Genomic DNA, 27,693 nt, shown 5'->3' on the forward strand with positions numbered 1-27,693 from the left:
GAACGCTCTCATTGAAACACTTCTATACTTTGGCAACGACACCGAGTGGATCCATATATTAATTGCTTACACGTCTGCAGTTGAAGATTAGAACAATTCGTAGAGGTGTAAGAGCGTAATATAGAACACCTACGTACGAGAATATAAATACCTATACCAGTTACTGTTCTTTTCAGTACACAATAGATTAACCGGCTTAAAACTCACTCAATAATTTCATGTATCAGATGCGGGTCAGCGCTAACTACGCTTTTTAATTAAACCGTCACGCGTGGACGTTGAGCGTCCGTGTAATACTCGGACAAGAAGTTTTAATTTCTATGCAAATAACATTTTTCACGATCAATGCTAGTATTCGCGAGTAATGATGATATCGTTATGGAAATTTTTAGATATTTCTTTCAAAGAACGACTCTTTTCAAGTTCACTTCTTCCTGTTGGCTGTATGCTAGTGTGAAATGTGCCAAGATTTTCATGTCGTTGGAGTTAAAAACTACCGAATATAAATTCCTGCTATTCTACGCCTTGGCGGTTTTGTCCCCAAGTTTAGCGAAATTGCATTGTTTGATCGATAGATTGATGAAAGGGGTTTAAAATTTTGACAATTTCTCCAACACTTGCAGTCAAACTGTTCTTCAATTCTTTTCCACCTGTCGATCACCTATGATAATATTCATTATTCCAGGGTATAATGATTCGTGAAAATTACATGTTTGCATTTTTATTATACATATATTATAGTTTTATTGACCACAAATAATTGCATAAAATTTCGATCCACTTACGAGTTATATATTTTTCATTTACGGCACATAGTATACTAATAATATTAGCTTTAAATTGACACAACTATTTACTGGTAAAATTTAAGACTGTTCTTATAAGTATCTCGGGATTTCAAATCCCTTTACACTACATAAATTGTTGCTTTTATTCGCAACTATTATAGTCGAGACACAATTTGGCATGTATTGATTACTTATTCTCTAGAGTTTTATCGTTTGGCACGGTTGAGCTGCCGATTCAGGTTTGCAAGATAAAGCTACTGCATTTCTACAAACTTGATTTGGCATTAATAATCTACGTAAATATTCGATGAAAATTATGGCACTGGATTCGTCACACGGCCGGTGAACAATGGCACAATATTTTCTAGCTTGCCTTCGGTAGTTTTGTGCAATAGTACGATCGCATAAAGGAATGGACGGTCAACTGATATTTCATGTGGCATTATCATACACCGATCTTCTATGAACGTTGCTGAAACACAAATATCGTTATTCGTCTAATTAGTATATCGGTGAATCATTGTTTTTATTATTGTTATTTTTTTTTTTTTTTTCTTTCAACGGAAATATTTTTGATAGTAATAGATTTATCCCACTTACGATTAATGCATGCTTGTGAACAAGAAATATATTTTTTTTGTGTACCATAATGGAAGCCGGGTGTTTATTTTCTTCAATTCATTCGTGATTCATGAATGATAATTAGTAGAGAAATCCCAATGGCGTGAATTTTCGTTCGATCTCGCAGTTTTTAGAATTGCGATATCTCGATGTAAAAATTGTTTAATAGCGAATTGCGTGTTTTCTGGGAATTGAGGTGATTTAACACACACGATAGTTAGTCATGCGGTTGAATTTTATTCGTATGTTCAACGATGTATATACCACAAAGCGTAGCATACATCACAGTGGCTGACTTATTTTGTTAAAAATGATGTACTTGAAAACAAATGTGTATAAATATGTCGTATAAAAATTTCTATTGAAAGTGTTTACGACACTTTTATCACTTTTGTCGAGTGATTAGGGTCTGGTGAGCAGGCCAGTGACAATGATTGTTCCGCTTGAAGTATGCCTAATAGCGAACAGTGCCGAACGATCAACATGAAAAGATTCTGGCTGATTTCCTGTAACTCGTGCCATCTTGAAGGTAGCAGTGATACCTGCAAGTATAAGAAAAAAAAATTAATAACAAAGACCCATTTTCGAAGCATTTTTTAACACCCGGACGGCATGTAATAATTTGCGATAGCCTAAATCAGCTTTAGGTTTGTCGTATGAGTGAAAACGTTGATGATTGAATCACGTAAGCTTGTTATTTCGAGGAGTTTATTATTGGAATAATTATAAGCTTCTCCAGAGGTAGTACATAAAATCGATTTGTATAAATTTAAGAGTAGAGGCACGATTATTTATTTATCAGTTCAGCGTCCATGATGTCGCAAAGGAAATGTGACGACGTGAGAAACGAATATCAGAATCCCTCTCCACGTGATGATCGTTAAAAATGGACGATTTATCTTCAGGCGTTGAGTATTTTCGTCGAATAACGATCTGTAGCTCAATGTTTCCCCTAAAACAAATACAGTACACGTTTATCACAGTCTTAGGAGCTTATCGATCAATGCTCAATCGGCGCATTAATAGACTGAGTTGGGTATAAATTACTTTTTCCAAAAGGGAATAAGGAATGCTGACATTGTTGAGTAGACCGAAAATAAAGCCGATGGACGTATAAAAATTCGTAAAATAAGAACCATGAAATTGCAAAAAATTGTTCCTCCTGAAGCAAAACTATAACAAGAGGCCAATTGTCTTACAATTGGAAAAAATTTACCCATGGTTTTAGACGAAGCAACGCATTTCAAGTAAGTGATAAATATTAACTTATCTAATTATCGCATTGTCGTACCTTAATTACAGCCCCTTGTGGACTCCTGCGAAAATTGGTACATTGTGGGTTACAGATTTGATTTCGTAATAGAAGGGACGATCGACCTTGAATTCTGGAGGTTCGGACGGTACGTATAAACTGTAGGCCACTGCAAAACCAGCTGCAAAGTAGCAGATAAAAAAATTACTGTAATTTATTAATATAGGAGAAGAAGACGATAAGACTCACAAGGATAAAAAGGGCAATCAATGAGGAGTTTTGATTTGGTGAATTCTTATTTCCATTCTTCTAAACTCAGCATCTCTGTAGAAACTATGAAACATGCGAGTATAAACTGTTCAATTTCACCAAAAAAAAAAAAACCACGAGAAGCATAGCATTTTCGATAATCAAAAATCAACGCTTCGTGAAGAAAAAAAAGTCGCGGAAATTCGTACCGAGCGATTTTCGTGCAAAGAATTCCTGATCAATTTTAGAAAATATTTTTTCCACTCTGGGATTTTTATGCAAGTTACACGAAGCGGTAGTTTAAACATAAAAAAAAACAAACAAACAATGCTATAATTCATTTATTACGTCAATATATATTTCATGCTGATATCGTTTATGCATAATGAAACTAAAGGTATAACACACGTACAGATGTACCTATTACGTAAAAAAATAATAATAATAATAATAATAACTATATGCAGCTATGTTTCATGTCAACAGGCACATAAAACATTGTGTTATAATAAAGTCGTCGCGTAATTATTGTTGGTCTGGTGAAGTATGTATAGAATTAGCAATAATGAGTAATGAATTTTTAAATACGTTAATTTCTAAAACTTCTAAACTGATGAGTGATGTCGAGAAGTTTCCGCTTCGGATTAATTGGGCCGAGCGACCGAAGCCTCAAAGAGTACAATTCTTGTTCGCAGGTGAGTTATGAATGCTATAAATGGCCTGTCCACTGAGAAGGCATTTGAGTCAAGTGCAACCAACGACATGGGTCGGATGAAAGGTGCTGTAAAGGACAAAAAATGATAGATCTGAACGTGTTCCAATTCACAGAATAATTTTAAAAACACACGAAAACACAAGCGGACCGAAAAAAAATATTTCATCAATTAGCCGTGGAAATGATAAGCAAATGTGTTGTGTTATAATCAGATGAGAAAAAAAAATCAAATAATCACTCCGGAAGAAAGTACTCAAGTTATCGGTTCTTTTGTTTTCTTTCTCTGAGATAAGATATCGCCTCGTTCCAAAATGGGAATTGAGTGATACCTGCAAAATTTATAGCACGAACTCACTCAACGTGTGTATCATTTCATTGATAATACAATTAAAGTGGTAAATAAAACCCGCTACTCGTTGTACGCGTATTATTTTACGATATTTTATACCAATATGGTAAAAGGGTTTTTTAGTTATAAAAATGTGCGTCGGTAAAATTTGATAGAAAAGCTATTTATTAGATAATCATAAAAAGATTGATATACAAAAATTTCACAGGTCGTACAAAAATTTATCTCACATCACCGGTTTGATAATAAATCAATTCATGCTTCGTTCTACGATGCATAAAATCGATGTAATAATAATAGCAGTATTAATAATAATAATAATAGGAAACTTATATTAAGCTCGGTAGTTGAACGATGCCACTGAACAAGTCGGTTTTGTATGGCCGATGACATATCGCATAATAATAAGGTCGGTCGACCGTAAATATTTCCACCTGGTCAGGATTCCTAAATGCGCTTAATGTAAGAGCTTTCATAACTGGAAAAAAATCAAATCATAACAAAATCATCCTAGTACGTTACAATGAAACTAATTGTAATAACAATAACAATAACAACAACAATAATAATAATATCAATAGTAGTAGTAAAAAATTGTTACACCTACAATAAGGAGAAGCATAAGACCACACAGTCCATTTCCATGGCTTGCACAACAGTATGTGCGGTATACAGAGTGAATTCCTAACGATGCACGTTCCGTCGTCTGCTAAAATTCAATGCGCACGGGGTGTAGTCCGATAGCGGCTGTTTGCCAGGGCGACCAACCGTCATAAATTTAGACAACAGCTCGCCGCAATGTGTGTCACCTCAAAGTTTTTTACAACTGTGAATTGAGCAAAACTGCCAGCGAAAACTGTCAAAATTTTTGAGGTTAGCGACGGTTGGTCGCCCTGGTAAAGAGCTCGTATACAATACTCTCGTATTGTAGCGCGTGCGCACTAACCTTTAATAAACAACGAAGCATGCAGTCGTTAAGAATTCACTCCGTGCAACGAATATAACTAGACAAGCTTTGATGGAGCATCTTATCCGGAGTCATATAGATGTGTGTGTAATGTAATGTAATAGAAAGATTAGCGAAATATTTGCGCGAAGCATTGTAAGCATGGAAGCATCGTCAGATTATTGCGTATTAATTGTTCGTAAGAAGACATCGGTGAAAATTGTTAACCAGGCAATTTCAAAGGCATGATCCACGAAGAGATGTCGCGTCCTAAGCGAGGACGGGCCGATGAATGACGCCAGTGAACAAGATTGCGCCCAAATCGCTATGTTGTATTGCATAATAAGCCGGGTGATCAACCACGAATCTGTCTGGTTTCCGGGGCGGGTAACTTATGCTCAGCACTTGAGGTACGACGACCGCTGAAGTAAGAGAAAGAGAGAAAATAAAACTTAACAATAACGAGAAGAAATAATATGCAGGGTCGTAGAAGAAACGCACTAGTGTGAATAGACTGGATTTTTATGGTATCACCTTTCTGGAACTTTAAAAGTATTGTTTTAATAATGCGGAGTTTACAAAACCTCGCTGCAGTGTGTTTTGCTTAATTATACGGTTTATACTGAATTTCAGACATTTATAAAATAGCGAAATAACGGTTTTAACAAGTGAAAAAACCAACATCGTTGTGTTATAGAAAGTTACGATCTTTATTCTTGGACCTTTTTTTTGCTTTAAAAAGCATACATTTTGTCGTGAGAATTGACAATTTGCTGTTGTCATAATTTTAATCAAAGCATAATGGAGTATTATGGGCTGGGAAGCGATTCCGAAAAATCTCTTCAAGTCCGTGAGACGCATATATTTTTCATCTGATATATACTTGGTCACAATAATTCTAAGACGGTTAATTTTTCCGAAGAGTCGGTTACGTTGGCAATGCTGAATCAGTCCGCAGCGCCACCACCGGCCACAAGAGACTCAATTTTTTTTAAACATAACGTTACTGTCACCTGTCTGTATTTTTGTATTAGATTCGACAGTCATTGGTTATGTTACGTTTGACAAGATTGAACTTGTTTCTAGGCCAGCCGGCGATAGCGCTGCGATCTGATACTGCATTACCAATGTAACCGACTTAACGACTCATTTACACAATTATACATATCAGAATCATTGTTACCAAGTGTACATACATCTGAATCGAGATTCGAACAAAGTGCAATAATTGGTATACGCGATTCGATATCACGGCTTAAGCAATGACGGGCTGATGAACAGCGACAGTGAATAAGGGAACGTCCAAGTTACGATGATAAATCGCAAAGTGCGCTGGCCGATCGACGATAAATCTTTGTGGTTCCGGGGGTGGCCAAACGGCACTTGATGGCACGGCGAAGCCCACTAGAATAAGAAATATGTATGTACACATTAACATTCACGACCGATGTATCAAAATTATAACGTACACTTGGTCGCAGTGATTCTAAGACGGTTAATTTTCCCGATAAATCGGTTAGGTTGGCAATGCTGAATCAACCCGCAGCGCCACCGGCGGCCACAAGAGGCTCAATCTTGGTAAACACAACGCAACTGTCACTTGTTTATATTTTTTTTGTTAGATTCGACAGTCATGGATTATGTTACGTTTACAAAGATCGAGCCTGTTTCTAGACCGGCCGACGGTAGCGCTGCGGTCTGATACGGCATTACCAACGTAACCGACTTACCGATTCGCTTGGAAAATTATCCGTCTCAGAATCACTGCTACCAAGTGTACATGCATCTGAATGCAGAATCGAACAGAGTGCAACAATTGTTATACGCGATTGGATATAACGGCTTAAGCAATGGCGGGCTGGTGAACAGCGACAGTGAACAAGGGAAAGTCCAAGCTACGGTGATAGATCGCAAAGTGCGCTGACCGATCGACGATAAATCTTTATGGTTCCGAGGGTGGACAAACGGCACTTGCTGGCCCGCTGTTGCCCACCACTAGAATAAGAAATATGTATGTACATATTAATATTCACGAGCGGTGTATGAAAATACTGTCCATCACCTTGGACGGTGCAAGCAGCTACTGAGAGTATAATAATCACTGCACAGAGTAAATTCGAAAAAGAAAGTCTGTGTTCTGAAAAGCTTATCCAAAAAACGAGTCTTAATTTTTCAGCGCGCAGTGCGGGTGCCTAGATTCTATATACCTAGATATATACTGATTTTTTTTTCCTTTCTCTTTTTCTTTTCATTTTTACGGCTTAGGGGAGATTTCAAATAATTGATGTCCGATGATTATAAGTGATTTGCGATTTATTTGCGATTACGCTGTAGCGAATTAAGCGGCGATACAATAGGCGATAATGTGGATTAGTGCATGCGCAAAACGCTAATTAAAATGAGTTTGAAGTTTTGAACGTTGATATTGTAACGATTCATTTCGCAAAAAATATACGCAATTTTGGAACGATCTGACATTCGGTGAGACGTGACGAAGAAAAATTTGTAAATACATTGTAAATACTCAGCAACTTTGGATTCACTGTAAAGTTGCAAATTAGTGATTTCTTCCGCAATGTTTCATTGCGTTAACGTTACTGACTTCAGAAAGCACATTACAGGTATAACAAAAAATTTGTCAAGCAAATCTCGAAAAATTCATGCATCTTGTCCTGTGAGAAATAACGTTTCGATTAAATGCTGGGAAAAAATCATCGCTGTACAAAAGACTGGGTCGAGCTTTTGCAGAGTATTGTATATATTACACAATACAAAAGAGATGTCTGAAGGATTGCTTACAAGGTTTGACAAGGAAAACGATGATGGAAGAATCCAAAAGTTATTCCAAGTATTCGGTGTTATGGAAATGCATACAAATAAACGTTATTATTGAATGTATACACGAAAAAACGCAGTAAATTGTATAGATAATTATTAGCATCTAGTTTCTGAAAATTTCACACTATCTGTAGAGCGATTTAGTATTGGAGTGATCGTTGAAAATGAACGCGTTATGCAGAGATGGGAAAGTGAAGAACGCCTTTGAACAAGGGTAGGTCCAAGTCGCGATGATGTATCGCATAATACATTGGCCGATCAACCATAAATCTTTCTGGTGGTGGGGGTTGGTAATTGGCGCTTACTGGCAGGAGTATAAATCCTGGAAGAAAAATAATGTATTATGTAAGATACATAACCCAGCGCTGCGTTCATTCATTACACGATGCAATGCATGGCTATCAATGTTTTTTTTTTTTTTTTTTCAAATATGTACTTGTACAATAATAAACGGTGAGTAATAGAATTCTGGACTAATCCTAAATAGTTTGATGCTAGGGTAAAGCTTTTGAACGATTCAACTGACTTGATACGTTTCTGAACATTGGTCAAGAGATTTTTGACGTGAAATTTATACGCTCTGACTGAGAACAGCGGCATGGTAAAATCTTAAATTCCTATTCGATATCTGGGATAAAGATTGATCCAACGTACCTAGAAATTCGACCGAAAGCACGGACGAGATGAGACTTTGGACGAGCATAAATGCTCGGATTACAATTGCGTAGAAAAGCGTATATGTATAAGGCATAGAGAAAATGAATAGTGAGATAGGTTTATTAGTACAATGATTTACGAATGAATATATGCAAGAGATTTAAAAAAAAAATCTTGCATTACCCCGTACACTGAGTATTTGCTAGAATATAGGTATGTATAATTTTGACATAAATTTATCGTAAACTAAACCGTGGAAATACTCATGCGGTTTGAGACACAGGTTGATACAGATTTCCGATAAATAAGACTGCGTTAAAATTCCGATGGTATATCATGTAACAAGCTGGCTTGTCGACGAGGAATACTTGCTGAGGGTTCGGCAACGCCATGCCAGGAAGAACTTGGAGCTCTGGAAAAATCACCCATCATATCACACTGTTTTGTTTCATCGCACATAACATTGAATTTTTTGAAATACCCCTGTAGCGAAAGTCGATTTTGCAATAATTTTCAATGAACATCGGGAAAAAATTTGGCAAAGATAATCGCAAATCCAAGCACAAGTCAAGCGGACATTTGAAAATAGAAGCGCAATATTCGTACACTCATGAATACAAATGTGTATATTCGACACTTTAGGAATAAAATCGGGGTAATAAATTGGACCTAAAACGAATTTGGTGGAAAATTTTGGCCCCCTTCGAATATATTTAACGAGATTATTTTTATTATCTTATTCTAAAAACTTTACGCATGTTTTAGCCGTGCATTTGAAACCAATATCCGAAAACCAAAGAACTACTGATTAAAAATATTTTGTCGGATTTATAGTGATTTTTAGTGTATGGAGCATTCCTCGTCTGTTAAAATTTACGGTAACATATGACGACAAATTCGTGAAGCCCCCAAATTAAAAATATGAAATATGGTATCGGATTAAAAAAATGTCGCAGAAACGACAAGTTTCGTTTTGAAAATAAAAAAGAATAAAAACAATTTGTTAGAAGAGATGAAACGTCAACTGGTAAACAAAAAACGTTCGTCAGATTCATCTCACCGAGGCTCAATTCTTATGCGAATCATTTCTTGGGTCTCGTACTTGCCCTGCGATTATCGGCACGGTCTCTGCCTGACGAAGGAAAAGTATAAAAGGCCGGTTCACGTTCAAGACCGTTGTCTTTTTTGAGATATCGAAAGAACGCCGTCCGCTCAATCCTGTATTACATAAACGTGAGAATATATGTATGTGGTTCATCAGATAATAATCTTAAGAATTGCAACATTACCTAAAGTGTGGATTCCGTAAGTAAATCCCAAATTTCCCCCCCAAAAAAGAAACCGCTCAATAATATCGTAAAAAATGCATCCCTTATGAAATATTACCGATAAGCTTTGATTCAAAGAACTTGAAATGTTCACGATTTTGCTAATAGAAATGGTTAGATAATTTATGTATGTACATCTAATTACATTAATATAACTGAAAAACAAAAAGGATACTGCAAAATTGTTCAATTTTAATTATTCCATAAAATAAGACATCGTCAATTTACGTAAAATCACTGAAAAAATTAGACCCAATAGTCAATATGTTGAGAAAAAAAAATTGTTAACCTGTTGTTGACGAAATGAAGATGTTTCTCGCCAGAGTTGTTCTGTACCCAACGCGTTAAACCTTGTAATGAAAAGATGGGTAAGAAATTGTGAATATGGCTATAAAAAAGCAGTCACTCAATTTTGAACTTTCGAAAAACGTGGTAGTAACGTATTTTAATATAATACCGTAGCTAGCCAAACGTTGGTTTTACATTCCACAGGCCTTTAGTCAGAAAGTAAGAAAGTCGAAATTCGCTGACAACAAATTGAGTTTATAGAGCTGTATGTTTATTTTTCACTGGTTGCTTGATGCAATTAATTTACAGGCTATATACGTACATCATGTAAACACGTGTTGATAACTTTGTAACATGTAACAATTACGGATAACAAGTAATTCACGGTATTGCTGGGCTTGAAATGTGGCCAATAAATAACGGAGAATCCAATGCGCGATGGACGATCGATAACAGGAACGGTCGATCCACTTTCATTTCTTCTTCGGGTGATAGAGACTCGAGCGTGATTGTCAATTCTGTCACAGAAATATTGAAATTCTCAGACACGACTGACATCACGGGTGTGACGGATGCCATGATGAACGAGATATGAAACTAGCAAGCGTCCCAACACATATTTTTAATTCGCAAATATTTCCCACTTTTGCATTCCAGGGAAACCATTGCATTTGAATGCCAAGAGAAATTGGAAATCGATAATAACGAATTACTCTATCGGCAATGCGTTCAGAAATTCTTTTTATTTCTTACGACCTTAAACCATTCAGAGAGTATACACTATAACAATATTATTGAAATTTGACATCGTCTCGGACGGAAACATTGGATAAATTATGTCGTCGTTGGATTCGAGAGTTTTCCATGGAATATCGGAGAAGCCAATTCACGGTGCAGAATCAAGTGGAGGAACGGTCGATCCACTTTGATCTCTTCTGGCCACGACGCCAATGGAGGGATGTCATCAATTTCTACCGCAAACATAATTAAATGCGAAACTATCAGTAAAACGAGAATCGGCTTATGCGCGAACCAATGTGGAGGTCTTATAATAAACCGTGGGCGATTCGATTTCCGAGGGATTATCGATAACTGGAATGAACAGTCCATCATGATTTCATTTATTCCCTGGACTCCAAAAATTAGTTAGCGAAAACTCCCTGCGTAATTCATGCAAATACCAAACTACTACCAGAGCAGATTATCCACATGTTTTATGTCGTCGAAAGGATAAAAATGGAGAACCAGTGGGTGTTTTTTCTACTCGATTGATCGTATCGAAAATTTTGCAAAACAAACATAAGAAGATTTGCACGAATACTACTGAAATTTGATTTTTCACGTTCAAGCAGTTTCTTTATTGCAATACACACTATAAATTTCATTGGGTGTGACAAAAGTAATCTTCTTATATAATACAAAAATGCAGGTATACAAAAAAAAAAAAAAGAAAAAAATCATTTATACTGTGGTGGGATTCAGGACCTGACCGGCGAACAATGTAGTCTCCAATTCGTGATGGAATATCAAACAGAAATACGGTCGGTCCACTTTTACTGTGGTTTGCCAATGAAGTGCACTCAACAGTACATACTCCATCTCTGCAAGAACATGAGAAAATTGAAAAAACAATATTTGAAATGATACACGTATAATGGAAGCAGATTTTCTCTATCACGGCTTGAAACGCATGTCGAAATCACAATATGATAATTAGGGTACCAAATTGAATGGTAAGCTACATACGAATTTCATTTATGTGTCAAAATGACGGTGCTACTGTTACTCAAAGTTTCATGGTTACGCGAGTCAGTACAGATGCAATACTATAAAAATTAGTGAAATCGATGAAAAATATAGGGAAATTTGTCGTACTGCTGATGTGATAAAATGGTAGAAGGAAAATAGAATAGCTATGAGAGTTCTGGGCATAGATCCCTATTACCGACATTTACCGACATCACTCCAACACAACCGTTTTTCTAGAACTCGACTTACTATGTCCTGGAAAAAGATTTGTCGTGATGTCGGTAAGTGTCGGTAACAGGGATCTGTCCAGAACTCTTATAGATATTCTGCTGAGGGAATCTCGAACATTAAGTCAACATGAATGTGGTCCGGGACACGGGCGAGAAGAAACGATGCGATCATAAGACAGAAGATATCCCTGTTGAATAACGGAGATTCCAGTGCTGTATTCACAACCATGCAAAATCACGGTCAGTCTACATTGAATTTCTGCGGTCATAGAGGTGCGCTAATCAACCTCCTTTTCAGGATTGCGACAAAAAGGGTCGTTTGCAACGGCATGCAAGAAAAATTCAGACTAAATTTTGTAAAAAAGTACCGGGTCCCAGACATGGGCGCGAGGAAATCAGGCGATCATAGGACTGTTAAATCAGCTACGCTAAACCTCAAACTACGATGTTTAAAGGCACAACACAACATGATCATTACTGAATCAATACTGGCGATGTGATCCGAAGATGCAGAAGCATCATGACATATCAGACTGCCCGTAACTTCACAAGTACTTCAGATATAACTGTGTAGTTTGCTGATAATTTAGTAATTAGATGGACCACGATTCATGGATTAGTGTAGACAGAAGTCTCAGGGAAACGTTTTCGAACTACTTTCAGCAAATATTGTTTTTGATTTCCATAATTGCAAATTGATGAATTGAACTATTCTGTGAGAATTTCAGCAACGTCATTACCGCGTAGCCATGAAAACAAGTGTAGCAATGTGTGTATATTGAAACGGTAAATTTTTACGTCTGAAAATGACATAAATCATACAAAAACACACGCTTCTAAATTCCGCGATCCCTAAATACGAACCGATTTCAATGAAACCTCTTGAAACGGCTAGCATTATCTATTTTCCCTAACATATATTAAACGAGTTAATATAGTATCGACACCTTGATTGTTTTGGCACAGTGAAATTCATGCGCGTGGTAGGTCAGATATCAATGTACTATATTGTTTCCATTCAACAAATACACAAAATTATTGTCGTCTCAAGAATACAAATCACACTACAGTTGAACTGACAATTTGGCCGTTCAACAACGCAGATCCTACTACGCGGTGTACGATAGAGTAAAGAAATGATCGATACACTCTAATTTCAGTCGATGAGGAAGGTATACATAATTGGCATAAGGATTCTCCCCGTAATTTTGATCTCTGCCACATAAACAATTACTCGACACCAAATACTTGCAATAAATTCCAAAACGATCAACATCACCAACACTGAACAAAAAACTAAACATGGACTCTGCATACGTCTACAGACATGTTATAACAGAAACAAACTCGCACTACCTTCACACTGTTGACTTAATATATCCACAGCCGTGTTATTGGATGGTATCAATAAATCTTTTCAAGTATAGTTTTTCGTGTGACTTCACAGATGCTTTGGAAATTAACCAGAGCTGACGACAGTTGCACGAAAATTGTACACACGTATTGTGTGTCGCATGTGCTATGATATTGAGAGCACGTCTTGGATGACGAAACAAAATTAGCGATATCTGAAAACTACGAATGTCAATACCGTAGGGCTGAAAACTTTGCCAATGAAACATGAATGATCAAGTAAATGAGTGGTTGAACCACTTTGATTGCATATATCTGCGGACGTGAACGCTGCACGAATCCGAATCGTATTTCATAAACAGTCATTCATATGGGCATACAAGTATTTACACCAACATCTTGTTAGAAATGTCATACAAGACATAATAAATGGTCAGTTTTGATGAGATGGCAACTGTAAAATATGAACGTGTCAATTCAGTGTAATTTACAATTTTATTAAGCATGCATATTTAGACGCAGTCTTAAAACCGACAATGAGAATTGTCGAGCGCGATTTCAGTAGGAATAAAAAAAATTGTCGATATTAGATGGCTGTATAAAAAAGATACGGAGAGCGCTTCGTGGAAGATTTGTTTGTCGGTGTGAGGAATAGTGGAATAAAAAATATGTCAAGCGAACAGGGTCTGACGGATTTAAAATTTGAATACTAACTGAAAATTTAGTTTACGCAACGCCCTAACATTGTGCAGATTTTTTACTTTGTTTCAAAAACGATGAAATGCCAAAAAAAAATTACTGGTATGAATAAGGTTTAATGATTATAAGATCGAGGGTTAAATAAATAATACGATAAACCCAATAGCGTGTCTTCTGTCTGAAGAATGAATTTGCATCAAACGATGTCATTATTCTCTATTCGTAACAATCGAGCCGTGAATTGTTACCGATAGCAAAATGAGTTTTCTTTCGGATAGCAGAGTAGAGATTATTATTTCGCTCATTAATAAGCAGATACTTGGATTGATCAAGCGCTGGAAAGTTATATAGTATAAATTCTAGGAAAATTATCAGCAAAGAATCGTTTTGTAACTATGATAAGCAGGTAAAGATCAGAAAATTGTATAACTTACTTTGCAAATTCTTCATTATCTTCTGTCACAATATACGTGATATAGATATTATTCACTCACATAGAAATGGAAGAAAATGATCAAGATGCTGCTCGCACGACGTTGTGTTAATTAAATTTTAATTTACATTTCCACATCAATAATTGACACGTCAAATTTGCAAGTAAAATACCTTCAGTAAGTAGCATGAGATACTTGCAGTATTTCATCGCAATAATTACAGAGTTTAGTTGAGCAAGCAGATAATAATAATCAGATGTTTTTGATGAAATGAAAAATGAATAGATAAGATTTTCTGTTGCCAATTCTTTCAAACAATAGATTACTATGTACAGAAACATGCGATCTAATCCTGAAATTGTGAAGGATGCAAGTTCAACCCGTTCGTACGACGAATTTCTCCCGAGTAATTTGCTAAAAGTATGCATCATTGGTTACATTTAGTGGAAAGAGGTTCGACCTCCAATATTTTTTTTTTTTTTTAACAAGGTATTTCCTAAACGTGTGAAAATCGTTAAACTCGTTACGAACAAGTTGAACAGAGGAATAACATTTCCACCACATGTCTATTTCTGGTATACGTGGCAAGACAAAAATAGCTTCAAATAATTCCAATAGTTGTAAAATGTGTATCCAGAGATGATGGATTTGTAATGAAAATCAAAGCTCCCCATGTTGTTGCATGCGATAAAACGAAGAAAGGAAACAACAAAAGTTTAAAAATTACCGAACGGTAATCAGCTCGACCAAGATTCTCCACACTTTTAAAAAAGGTTCAATTGACTCACCAGTAACAGCGGCTGCCTCGCTACCTTCCTCGTTAACTTCGATGAACGCCTTCTGAATAACTTTGCTGATTTTGAGCGGTGCGTTAGCCATGCCAGAGAAGTCGGCGCCGTTTTGGAACATTTCAGACATACCCATCTGAAACGTAACTCAGTATATAAAAGCACTCGTGTAACCGTGAATAAAGAATAGAAAAAGAAATGAGTAAGAAACGCCACAAAAAAAAAATCAATCAACCTTGTTATATGAAAAAAAATTGTTGATATATTAAAGACATACCTTTTCCAAAGATGGCTTAAGGTCCAATGTTGTTTCGATCTTGAATTTCGGAAGGTACAACATAACTTCATTTGAATACGAGCGTTTCAAGTGGTCGGTTAAATTTACAGTATGGAGATTATCCTGTATTCGCTTCAGTCCGTCGATTTGATTCGGTCGAATGATGATCATGCTGAGTTCTTTACCCTGAAGATGAGAGAGAAATGCTATAGTGTCACGCCTTAAGAATGTATAAAATTTTTCATCTTCCCTAGCTTTACGCATTAGCGCACAATTCAAACTTGTGCAGATCCAGTTCGATTACAGAAATAGATTAGAGAAAATCTAAACGATCCTCTCGACGGTTGTGAAAAATACTTCGTACTGCTATCATGTTGCAAAATTTCGGAATCAAGAATGAAAGAAAGAAAAACGAGACACTTTTGGTTACGAGATAACTGTCTCGTAAAAATGTTGCCATTATCATTGTCTTTGCTGTTTGCAGAACGTACCTCATATGGTAGTTCGATGAATTTCGCATCGATTTCCGGAATATTTCCGAATCGGTAATTTCTCTTTATGTACATGGTAGGGACGTTAATGGTAGTTTTTGCGTCAACGTGGAAAGGTCTATCTTCAGTCTGGGCTGAGTCAAACTTCGTGGCCCAGTTACCCTTGAAGTAAACGGCGTTTACGAGAACCAACGCGGTATCAGGAGTGAGGCTGTCTGTGTAGGAAGAATTGAGAAACAGTAGCGAACATCTAACACGAGTTGATTTTATCTCGTAATCAAACATACCTGGAGTAACTACATCCTTGATACGATGGTTAGTCTGCTCGTCACACCAAGCGTTTATGCTAGCGGCGGCAGTTGCCGCACGACCAAAGTCAAGACTTTCGGTTTCCGCCAAGAATTTTACAGCAGTAATTTCCTTGTACGAAGCCTTTATGGGAACCATGTCTGAAGTGTAGATTTTATTGGCCATCTTCAGTTGAACTCCTTTCACAGCCTGAAACGATTAGTGTCCTTCATTAGCCGAAAGAGTCCAACACAATACTTGAAAGAAAACAGATTAGTTCAAGCAGCGGTGAGTTGCTGTTTCACTTAAATACACCGAGGGTCAAAACATTTTTCAGAACTCATCGATATACAATTAACGCTTACTAAATGCTGCTAACAATATTCTTTACGATTAGTGACCACATCGTCATTCTACCACTTTATACTTCTTTCGTGGAATATTATACAGCAAGTTCTTCCTATAATCATCAACTTGCTCAAATATTGAAATGAATCCCCGTCTCAGCTTACGTTCAACGTTTCAATCAGCGATTTGTAACCAGATTGACCTAATGCGTTGTTGGCTGGAATGCCGAGAGATGTTCGCATTTGAGTGGCAGTTGAACCACCAGCGCCATAGGCAGCCATGGCAAGAACAACCTGAGCACTCAACGGGGAAGAGATCAAGTTGCCCGGATTCGATTCCACGACAGTCTGCAATTTGAAAATACACCTTGCTGAATGTATGAGACATGAAGAAGATTGAATTCGAGCGTAGAAAAGAATACATGGCGAAACATTGATTTTTATTTTGTACTACGAAACCTTTACACTTTATACTAGAATTTTTTTACTCTTACTTTCAAAAATCTGTTGGAGAATCCACCAGTACTCCGGGCAATGATCCGGAGTGGATCGTTACTTGGGTCAGCCATGGCGCAAACAGCGAATGCCGCAGCGGAAAACAACAGTACTGAAACATACGAATATTTGTGAAGAAAATATATTGTATAGAAATGTTCACACGATTTCATCGACGGCATGAAAAGTTTCTGAAACTTTCTAAATTACACAAAACTAATTTGTCGGTGATCACGTGTTTCGGGTAGTGCAATGCATAACACATGGCTTGTGCAGTCAATCGGGTTCAGCTTAAAGATGAAGAAACGGTTTTGACGTTTCCCTTCAATCCCCTTCGACAAGGGCTGTTGAGTCAAAGTACTCAACTGTTTCTGTATAAGCCATTAAAACTTGTTTTGTTAATATTGAATCACTGAGTTTCAAATATGCACATGAAATTTGAGATTCATTTTGGATGGTAAAAAAACGCAAAAGAATTAGACTATTTCATTCTTTTTCCCTTCAAACTTGTTCAGAAGTAAAATCTCGGATAACCGATCACAGTTACTTTCAAATTTCGTATGTAAACACGCGGGATTCAATATCATCTCATTGGTACGCAGCACGATGTAAACAATTCAAATAAAGTTCGTTACATCGAAGTTGTTAAAGGTTTTATCGATGGTCCAACTTCCTTGATGGATGAAAAGACGACTGACATAACAAAATATTTCGAAATATCTTCAAAGATTAATGTGAAATGAATTTTTCTCTACAAATTCAACTACACCGGTTGCCGACCGAACTTTTACTGACCTTTCGATAACACAACTGGGTGTAGATTTCAGAAGTATGCCTGGCTACGACCACTAGACACCGAATGACATCGGACAACTTAGAGACTTTTAGTCTATGCGATGGTGGCTCTACGCGATCGCGCATGCCTGTATCAGACAGCGCCTAGCGGCATAGAGCATCGAAAATTCATCCTTACAATGGACGTGAAGGAGAATAAACACGGAGCATCCACCCATCCATTGGACTTGGGAATCAATATATAGTGTGCAAATTCCACCGTGACATTGCCGCTCCTCGATAACGAGGAAAAAATATCGTTACAAGTTCGTGATAGAAATATGGAACATACCTATAGTGTTGACGTCCAAGGATTTACAAAGCTAACTTAATTAAGTCTGGATGAAAATTGGTTAAACAACATGCTTTATAGTCTAACCTTTGCGAGAATGACGTGTGAACGAGGAAACACCTTTGACAAACCGGCCGGTAAATATCAACCGCTCGAACATGTGGCGACTGAAGCAAAGCTGAACTGACTGACAGAGAATACACTTTCACATTGACTTATACGAGCTGTATATGCGGTGATTTCACGGCAGGTAAACCTAATGGCTGAAAATCACACTCTTGGTTGCATCTGCAGCAGATAGTTCAGAAATTAGTCATCGTAGATAACGCGACTCGCAATCTATGTCGATAAACCGATGACGATTACTCACAGCCCGTACGACCAGAACAACAAGCTCATCATCGCTTGTGCATGAAAGTTGTACAGCATTATCAGTTTGCACGCGATATAATGATGATCGGGTTTCGCAGCCATTCGCCACTCTTCATAAATCAGAGCTGTGGCATGTTAATCGATGACGGCAACAGCGAGTTACTGTAGAGCGATCTTGTAATGCGCCAAGTGAAAAGGAAGGTGCATTTATCGAACGTGCAACCAGAGTCTGAAGGATTGTATGGAAATTGGTTGCTCTTCGTACATACTATACGATGAGCTTCTACAAGTTCGGACAATACGCGTTAACCTTGACTATAACCGTCACGAAATAAAATTGTCTTCCTTGAATATGTATGTATACGCATACATAGAGAGTCTAAACGGGTTTCTCATGAACCAGGTTTTTTTTTTAATTCATCGCTCCTAGGAGGTTACAACGTGTCTTCTTTCAAGCATTATACGTCAGTCGTGCGTTATGTAAATCAATAATGGAAATACCCATTATATACTCGTCTATTTCAGGTGACAGCCAATTTGTGAAGTTAATTAATAAACATCTTTAACGGCTGTATTAACCGGTAATCGTTATGTTATTACTCGGAGAGGAATGCACAATGAGTTAGTCGTGAAATTACTATTTCTACATTTCTAGATTTCCTGAGATACGTTTGTAACCGTCGTGCATCGATGGACGAAGACGCGAATCACCTAATACTTTACCACGAAACACAGCCATGTACGGAAATGTTACCGAGAGACGTTGTTCGTCATTTTTAGTATAATCGAAAGTAGTCACGATATTCGAATTCGATTAAAAATGAAGATGAGGAAAAAAATATCCCGTTATTTATAAAACGACGAATGATCTCACTTTGCACACTTGAAATATGCTGATCACTACGTACCACAAAGAGGATATTAAGACGTTTTATGGCTTGTACATTGGGTACGATCTTTCCTGGGAAGGAAGATTGCAATACGATTACAAACAGGATTTTACTTCCAACCCGTTTTTATCCAACAACTTTTTCTCAACTAGTTCATGGAATACTGTGGTAGCCGAGAGGTGTGGTAGGATCGAAATCACCGATGATTGAGATTCACATATGTACCGACATCGAATTATCATAAGACTTACGGCGATCCAGCGCGATGGGATTCAAAGCGATATATTCAACGAAAAAGTCTCATAGGTCTTCGACCATGAATATTTTTACAGACCGGAGCAACATCGTTCAAGGCTTTCGACGGAAAGTCAACGGAGTTCCGCTTAATCCGCGCACGCAAGCAAAAGTCTCACCTCATCGTTAATAAAACCGAGAGGAAAAAATCCCCGATTTCGTGATGTTTATATTGTCTGCATTCTGGGAAGAATACCAATAAACATTTCGTGTTAACGAGGCCATTACGTGACGTGCATTTACTCCTTGAATATCATGAAAACACTCATCTATACATCGCGGTGTGTTCATCAGTAGAAAAATGAAATTATTAGGTGAACTCACTGTCAACCGGGCAATAGACAGTGTGGAAAGTATGACTGCTTTTAGACAGTATTTCATACATATCTGAAAGCAGTGAAAACATCGCGACATTGCTGACGAAAGAAAGTTTGAGGGTTGAAGTGTATTCGCGAAAAGAAGCAGCTGTTTAGCGAAGATAATGATTCTTTGATAATGCTGAGTGAAAAATAAGGCCACACAACCATTGGCTGTTCGGCGAATTAGTTGTTTATACGCAGGCAAGTAAACGTGGTTCGATACGATATGTCTACATGCAAAGCAACAGGCGACAGTTGATAATAGTTCAAAGATTGCACAATACACGATTCAACAAGGTCGTTATGGTAGTTAAAACATCCCAGTGAAACAATACAAGTTACGTCAGAGGTTGCCGGATCGATTTGGGATGCATGGTGATAAGGGATTGGCATCGTACAAACTTGCTACAAGTTGAACGATGAAGAAATGGTGGTTGCATATATGTCCTAATTAGACATCTGTCAAACTCATAGGGTCCATTTTTTCCGCGAACCAAACAGTGGAAATTTTCACTCCAGTACCATCAGTGATCGACTGTTGTTTGGAAATGGATTCATTCACCAAGTCAAATGATAAAGTCTGGTAATAATAATTGTAAACAAGAATGGTCACGATGTTATCTCAAACCATAGACGTGACGAGCGTGATAAGTCGACGATTTTCAGAGAATATTCTTTTTCTTGTATTATAGATTAGAGCTGCAGCCTGGGTCAATTGAACGATGGGATTCCGTGAATTCATCTTCTACTGAGAAATCAGATATTACAGGCAACTTTGAGAGACCTCACCGATAGTAAGATCAATTACATAAAACAAGATACTCCATTATTTTACACCTGAAATTATCGTACGCAAATTTAAAACGTACAGCTGGTGGTATTAATAATAATTAGACTTTTTTGCCGTAGTAATATGAAGGTGAACAAATCACATATTTTGATCAAGAATAGAATCAATATTTGTGGTACACGTATTTAAGAAACAAAAGGGTAAAATTTTCCTTACAAAATCTGTGACAACTAATACATTTAAAATAGTTAAAATTATCACAGATTCGCCTCCGATGGTTTATCGACAAGTTTTAAACTCAAAGCTCTTAACCAGTGCAAACCATTGATTGGGATATGTTTTCGAGTCAAGTCTTATCAACTCGGTTAACGAAAATACAAATCAATTTGAAATCATTTCCATCGTCAACTTCGCATGGTTGACACCGTTGCAGCAGACGTTATGAGTGCACGTATATACAAGTGTACGGACAGATCATTAACCATTATCCATAACCAATGAATCGGGACGAATGTGACAAAACTTCACACCCAGTCACGTGTTCCTACAGCAAAGTAATGACACGTAGCGAGATATAAGGTGATGTTACTTACGGGTCCGCATCTTGAATTGAGTTGAGGTTCAGTTCAGCTCGGCAACAAGATGTAAACTGAAGCTCACCAGAAAGTGAATGCGCCTCATTATACATCCTCTCCTACCGCCGGTACGAGTATCAAAGTCCCGGCCGTTCCGACCGCGTCCCTCAACGTCTGTCTTGCCTCCCGTCTCATTTTTGTAACCATGCAAAGTTCTGCCTTCCTCTCCTCCTTTTCAAATAAAGAAATTGTACATGTTCGACGCACTTGGGAAATCCCCTCGATGAAGGTGAGCAAATGCTCCTTCCATTATTCGTTTTGTTTGCGCTAGAATATGCGAGCATGGGAGTGTAACTGGCTGTACCGGTCAAATGACATCAGGCTTGACAAGCCGCGTGAAAGGGAAATTCGATCGTTTTTATTCCATAGGCCAGTTTACAGTTCACGTAGCTAGTTAGCCAAAACTCGATATACTTTTTTTGAATTGCATTGCAAGTTAGTCGTACATCGAGAATTTGAATCAAATGTTTATAATGATCCTAAGCCGCAAACTTCTCTTTAAAAATTCAATAGTAGAAAATACTAGAATTATAAACAAAAGCTTGGATCTCGAAACTTCGTTTCATATCGCCTTAAATATTGTTAAGAATCTAGTAGATTCGTTCGAGTTCGCTCTACGATGACTCGTTTTATTTACAAAACCAATGGACCATTTTCTCCAAGGACACTGAAATACATAATAATATGTGTTCCATCAGCAGGCGATTAGATGTTACAATTTTTCAACTGCAAACATGAGCCACTTTAAATGCAACTCGGTCAATGGTCTGTCAGTGATATTTCGAGTGATAAAAATGCGGTGTTGACATTTTTACGACAACGGCTGACCCCAAGTTTTTGAATAACAATCGTACATCGTTACAGTTGGTATAATTATAACCGCAAGGCTGAAAATTAAAATGCAAATGATCATGGAAGCTGTGGTAACATATTCCAAGTCAACGGACGAGAAGTGTTGGACAATAATCAGCAACTACAAGACACCGGGTGGCATGTTGTGGATGGTGAAAGAGTGATAATCACGACTCCAGCCCCCTCGGACTCCTCGAAAAATCGTGAACCGAAACTTTGGGGGTGATAAGAACAAACCGATAAGGCATTTACGACGCGTACATAATGGGCTTCTAAATGTATTCCAAATTGCCGATTCGACAGAAATGTAACGACATGTTTGGGGCTAAGAAATGTTCGTAAACCTTTTTTGAGCTGGTCTTGGTCTCAAAATAAAAAAAAAAAATTTAGCGATTTGAATTGTTTAGGAGCAACGACTAATTGATTCCTAGACGCATCCGCGAAAATTCTCAGCTATGAATTTCGAATGTATCTTTGTTGTATCTTAATATAACCTGACGTCAAAAGGTCCATTGATATCTTTGCGTATGATAACAATCGTAAAAATAACTCTAAGTTGTGTGTGAATTAGATAATCGCAGGTTAAAGCTCCCGGAACATACATTTTGAGTTTCGCAAATTATCGTCCGTTCGTAGGCCTAAACAGTTGAATCGAAAATAAAATTTCATGACAAATTAAACAATCTTGAAAATACATTTTTTTAAACAGTTGAAACTTTTTGGATGATAACGGCATTCGTAAAAGCATGAATTTTTTATTTTATTTCTAATTTCAATTCAATGAAATCACTTCTATAAGTAATATATATTTAAACCTTCTCAGAGTTCTAAATTTTTCAGAACGCTTGAAAAGTTCTCCAAAATTTAATTTTTTTATTTGAATTACTTTATGATTGGTGTCATAATGGAATGGTTTTTGTCTGTTTGAAAAATTGAATAACATAAAAAATTTCCATCGAGCATAAACAATATTCAACATGTGAAAAAATTCATTTGAAATAAAACGAACCTTGTAATAAATTACTTTACTCATTAATCTATCGTTTGAAGCATCTTGATTATTTTCATCGATTAAAATCAAGTTTAGCGATTTATGGCTCTACAAAATTATGAATCAGTTATAAAATGTTAATTTCACCTCCTACAAGATTTTAAAGTGTTTTTTATAGAGAAATAAGTGATTTAGAATTTTCTTAATATTTCCAAAACATTAAATATCAATACTTGTCAAATATAAATTTTGAAATATTTAAAAAAATGGAAAACAAAACGCCTCATCATGAAACCATTCTTGGAATGATCGCAACAAAAAATAACATTTCTAGGAATTTTTATAGATTATTGAAAGGGATGGAACTTTAAAAAAGGTTGTAATAGTTGAAGATTCGAAGTGATGCCATGAATTTTTACTTTTTGTAAAAATATATATTAAATACATGTACAACAATGTCTAAAAACCCGTCAACATCATTGCAGCATCATTTCCAATTATTCCACTTTTCTTATTTATCGTAACTACATCATTTCCTGTGAATACAGTAATATCAATATTTTTCATTATTCCAGGTACGAGTATATATTTTATATAGTAACGAAACGGCATTACCATCGATTCATCGAATCCTCGTCAAATATGACCTTTAAATAAATATGTTTACCGTATATAGAGTGTCTCTTTATTTGCTGGAGCGAATTATCGTATTATTTTACATAGTACATAGTTTAATCACTTCAGATTTCTGGAAAAGCGTAATGTGAATGATTTAAAACGAATGTGGATAACCTGAAATATTCAATTGCAGATGAATAACTTCTCGCTGATGTAATGAGATAATTTTATTTCAAGATAAGCTTGTTGTTGTCTCTTCGAGTCGTCATTATCAAAGTTCCTGGCCCCCAGTGATGGGTGGGTATACATTATTTAGTCGGGCGAAATGTGATTCAACTTTGAAACCGAGTCTAATCATTATAGATAACATCAGGTCCGTTGGATGTTTGCCGGTCACAAGTTCAAACTCTCTTACGTGTTTATCGAACCTATCAAAGATCCAAGAGCCTGGAGAACCTGATTTTTATACTGCAATGTGAAAAAATTTAGCAACTTGCAACTCGTCTTTCTCCGATTTAACCAAAACTTTTATCTCACATAAACATCCTTAATCTCAAAATTGCTTTATTTCATCAGTGCGCCAGAGACGACACGGCAAAATCATTTTCCAAATTTTTCTCTCAAGTTCTCATACTCCTGCACAAAAAAAAACTTGGCAATTTTCACAATGTTAAGCTCTAATATACGCAATTTCCATCAGGAAAGTATCACCGCCAAGGAATGACAAACAGTTGCAACACATTGCATCAAGTCGGGAATCGATATAAAACTATTATTGATTAGTAGAAACCGATCAACAAATTGGCTTCTCCAAGGTGCGACGCACTCGACAAGGTCCACAATCACATATCCTCAAGTGGGAATTATTTTTCTCGTGCTTAGCACCCTCGGCTGTTTCTTTTTCCTTGGTCAATGGACCTTCGAGGATGCGTCTGATCCGACAGGGACTGCAATCACAGCCCGGATTTTCTTTGAAGTACTCAAATCCTTCCTGCAGAAGATGATTCGAAATTATGTGTAATGTAAGAATTTATGAGATGCCCGGTCCGAACAAAATATGAAAAACGTTCGAGCAGTAGACAAGGACAACACTTGAATGAAAAAAACAAATGAAAGAAATAAGTTCATTAAAAAGCAATTACCAACTGCTAAGGTCACGACAAAGTGACTACAAATAAACGGATTCTCGTAGTTATTACAGGACCAAATGTTTGCCAATAAGCACTAAAAACACCGCGATGAAAGCTTTTCAGATGAACCGATGATTAGGGTAAGCCGTTCGAACGATTAACACACGTTGACATACAGCTGTGTTCAGTGTGAACTAATCAATTCGTCTCCAAAGGCATTCGACGAGTCGTACGAAAGGTTTTTTTCCGTAATTAAAGAAAAGCTTGCTTATTGTTTGGTTTCTTTTCAGAAAGTACTGCGGTTGTTTTGACTGGTGCTCATCGGCAATCGTTCAATGATAACGAAATCACAAAAAATGTTTGAGAACGATGGTTGTTGCGAACCGTGTATTCACCGCAGAAGGTGAATTCGCCGTGTGATTTCTCAGGAGGATTTGTCTCTTCTTTCGAACCGCAAGGATTGCGAGAACGCGGACGAGGACAGGAGTCAAGGCTTGGCGAGAGTTGCGGCTGGCAACATTTCCTTTCGCACGAATGCATTACGGATGGTGTTGAGCTGCACGATTCTTCCTTGGATTTTGGGCTGCTGATATCATGCCACTCGAAATGCGGAATGGGGATCTGTGAATCCAACGGTAACAAAATGAAGACAAAATAACCGTGCCCGTTTGGAAAGTCCGATGGTGCGTTTAGGAATAATCCGGAATTTGGAACCTTCAGTGGTGTGCAGAGGAACCAGTCGAGGGGACGTTTGATTAGATCAAACAGCGAAGTTGTATTTCTTCTGCATCGACAAGGAGGGAGTGGTTCTTTGCACGGTATTTTAGGACGTGAAAAAATTTCGTACCCTCTCATTTCCGGGGGTACAATGAAACATTCGGCAGAAGTTTGCGATTCGGAGTTGCATCTACGCGTAGCGACTGCAAAAGGATGTGATTACGCGCTTTTCAATAATTCGATCGGGTAAAAATCCACTCCAAGAAAGTTTGCCGAGGTGTAAGATAATTTCCCTGACCTCAACTAAAACTCGGGTACTAATATTTTTGTTCATTGTCACCTCAAGGAAAAATCTGTGCTGAAAAAATAATGGTAGATTGTTCGGCTGTAGTACTTGACTCACTTATTCCGAGATACCAATTTTTCCAGTCCAGCTCAGTGACTTGTCATCTTTTACACGTCTAATCTCTGACCTCTCAAGCTTTCTCGAGGTTGTTCGGATCTTTGACACCTTTGTGGCAGCTCGGTTCTTTCGGACCGCAACATTTCCCATCTGGGCATTGTTTCTTCTTGCACAAATCGCAGCCGCAAATCGGATCCCTCTTTGGTCCGCGGTGACACTCATCTTCGCATTGCGGAGGAGGCGGACAGCAGCATGGCGCGCAAGGATCCTGATGATATTGAATGATGTGGTGGGTCTGGGTCAAACTTCGGAATGAAGCTGAAGCTAGCAGCCAATGTATTTCACAAAATTTTTATATTCGAACTTCACTTCCTTATGCGAATGAGTATTACAACGCTTGGCTGCTAATTCTGGCTGCTAGCTTCAAGCTCGTAACTTAAAAATGATCAAAGTTCAAACCGACCATTACACAGAATGGTCAGAATTCTGAATGGTCAAAACAAGAAATGGTCGATATTCCCAATGATCAGAACTACTAAAGGTCAAATACCTAAATGGTTATTCTGAATGTTACCAAGTATCATCATCAAGTATGCCATGAAGCGTTGAAAGCTATGTTTGAACGTTGGTACCTTTCGAAGTTTTAACCATCCAAAATTTTGACCGTGCGGTGTAATGGTCTGTCTGAACTTTGACATGACTTAGGAGAACTAAGGATCACATGCTACTTTAAGGATTTACTGAAAGCCAGTAGCATCCCATTGGCAGACCGAGCTTGGCCATTTGTTGTTGGGATCCTCCTTTAGGAGTTCAGCCAGCTGACAACGTGACGCTCGATTGGTACAATTCTTTCTGATAATGAAATCCAACGAATTCTACCTGCATACGGATAAAGCAGCACTCTGGCGGCTTCGGTTTGCCGATATCCGGGCAAAACTCTTCGGGCTGCAAAGGTCTCTTGGGCTCCGGACATCCAGGATGACACTGCGCCGCCGAACTTTTGTTGGATTCATGCTTGGCGTTGCCGTCCATTAACTTGGTAGTACAGCTCTTTCGGTCGTAGGGACAGGTACGTTTTTCACCACCAATGTTAAGCAAGTTGTCTGGCAGTTGTGGGATCGTGAATTTATTTATTTTTTATTTTAATTTATACTTTTAAGATTGCTTTCAGAGGTTTTACTGAACGACGCCGGGAATATTTTGCGGGTTCAAATGCGGTGTCAAGGAGTCGAATTTCTTACCGCTTCCTCCCTCCATTATCCTGGACCACAGACTTTTCGTTGTATCAACCATCCTTGCTTCGAAGTTGCCGAATCTCTTTTAGTTTCGTTGAA

The 27,693-nt window shown here is 37.5% G+C and overlaps 2 protein-coding genes across 17 annotated transcripts; both read right to left on the minus strand.

Moving 5' to 3' along the window:
- Positions 1-770: 770 nt before the first annotated feature.
- LOC107219166 (antichymotrypsin-2) lies at positions 771-21,763 on the minus strand. 15 transcript variants are annotated; one of them, XM_046741830.1, is made up of 9 exons: positions 18,396-18,525; positions 17,182-17,294; positions 16,853-17,035; positions 16,340-16,550; positions 16,053-16,267; positions 15,562-15,747; positions 15,285-15,420; positions 2,701-2,842; positions 2,101-2,361 (listed from the first exon to the last, which is right to left on the minus strand). In XM_046741830.1, exons 1-8 carry the CDS (start codon positions 18,466-18,468, stop codon positions 2,706-2,708), a joined length of 1,254 nt encoding a protein of 417 aa, XP_046597786.1. In that variant the 5' UTR covers positions 18,469-18,525; the 3' UTR covers positions 2,101-2,361; positions 2,701-2,705. The 15 variants fall into 15 exon arrangements, with proteins under 15 accessions (XP_046597777.1, XP_046597784.1, XP_046597786.1 ...); XM_046741820.1 differs by lacking the exons at positions 2,101-2,361; positions 2,701-2,842 and adding exons at positions 8,631-8,827; positions 9,522-9,633 and having other exon boundaries at positions 18,396-18,529; XM_046741827.1 differs by lacking the exons at positions 2,101-2,361; positions 2,701-2,842; positions 18,396-18,525 and adding exons at positions 8,637-8,827; positions 9,522-9,633; positions 21,607-21,763.
- Positions 21,764-23,976: 2,213 nt separating this feature from the next.
- Positions 23,977-27,673, minus strand: LOC107219144 (sperm mitochondrial-associated cysteine-rich protein-like). 2 transcript variants are annotated; one of them, XM_015657242.2, is made up of 4 exons: positions 27,601-27,673; positions 27,239-27,462; positions 26,360-26,627; positions 23,977-25,860 (listed from the first exon to the last, which is right to left on the minus strand). In XM_015657242.2, the coding sequence occupies exons 1-3, from the start codon at positions 27,650-27,652 to the stop codon at positions 26,433-26,435; spliced, it is 471 nt and encodes a 156-aa protein (XP_015512728.1). In that variant the 5' UTR covers positions 27,653-27,673; the 3' UTR covers positions 23,977-25,860; positions 26,360-26,432. The 2 variants fall into 2 exon arrangements, with proteins under 2 accessions (XP_015512728.1, XP_046597804.1); XM_046741848.1 differs by lacking the exons at positions 27,239-27,462; positions 27,601-27,673 and having other exon boundaries at positions 23,977-25,100; positions 25,624-26,159; positions 26,360-26,431.
- Between the last annotated feature and the right edge of the window lie 20 nt (positions 27,674-27,693).

This window comes from Neodiprion lecontei, chromosome 5, assembly GCF_021901455.1.
Source record: "Neodiprion lecontei isolate iyNeoLeco1 chromosome 5, iyNeoLeco1.1, whole genome shotgun sequence".
Taxonomy (NCBI): Eukaryota; Metazoa; Arthropoda; class Insecta; order Hymenoptera; family Diprionidae; genus Neodiprion; species Neodiprion lecontei.

Excerpts from the sequence above, each read along its gene's own strand:
- LOC107219166 (XM_046741820.1), bottom strand. The coding sequence starts at position 18,468 with ATGTTCGAGCGGTTGATATTTACCGGCCGGTTTGTCAAAGGTGTTTCC. Across the intron at positions 17,295-18,395 it reads CACACGTCATTCTCGCAAAG|TACTGTTGTTTTCCGCTGCG; the intron begins GTTAGACTATAA and ends CGTATGTTTCAG. Across the intron at positions 17,036-17,181 it reads TCTCCAACAGATTTTTGAAA|ACTGTCGTGGAATCGAATCC; the intron begins GTAAGAGTAAAA and ends TTCAAATTGCAG.
- LOC107219144 (XM_046741848.1), bottom strand. The coding sequence starts at position 26,094 with ATGAGAGGGTACGAAATTTTTTCACGTCCTAAAATACCGTGCAAAGAA. Across the intron at positions 25,101-25,623 it reads CCTTCTGCGGTGAATACACG|GAAGGATTTGAGTACTTCAA; the intron begins GTTCGCAACAAC and ends CATCTTCTGCAG.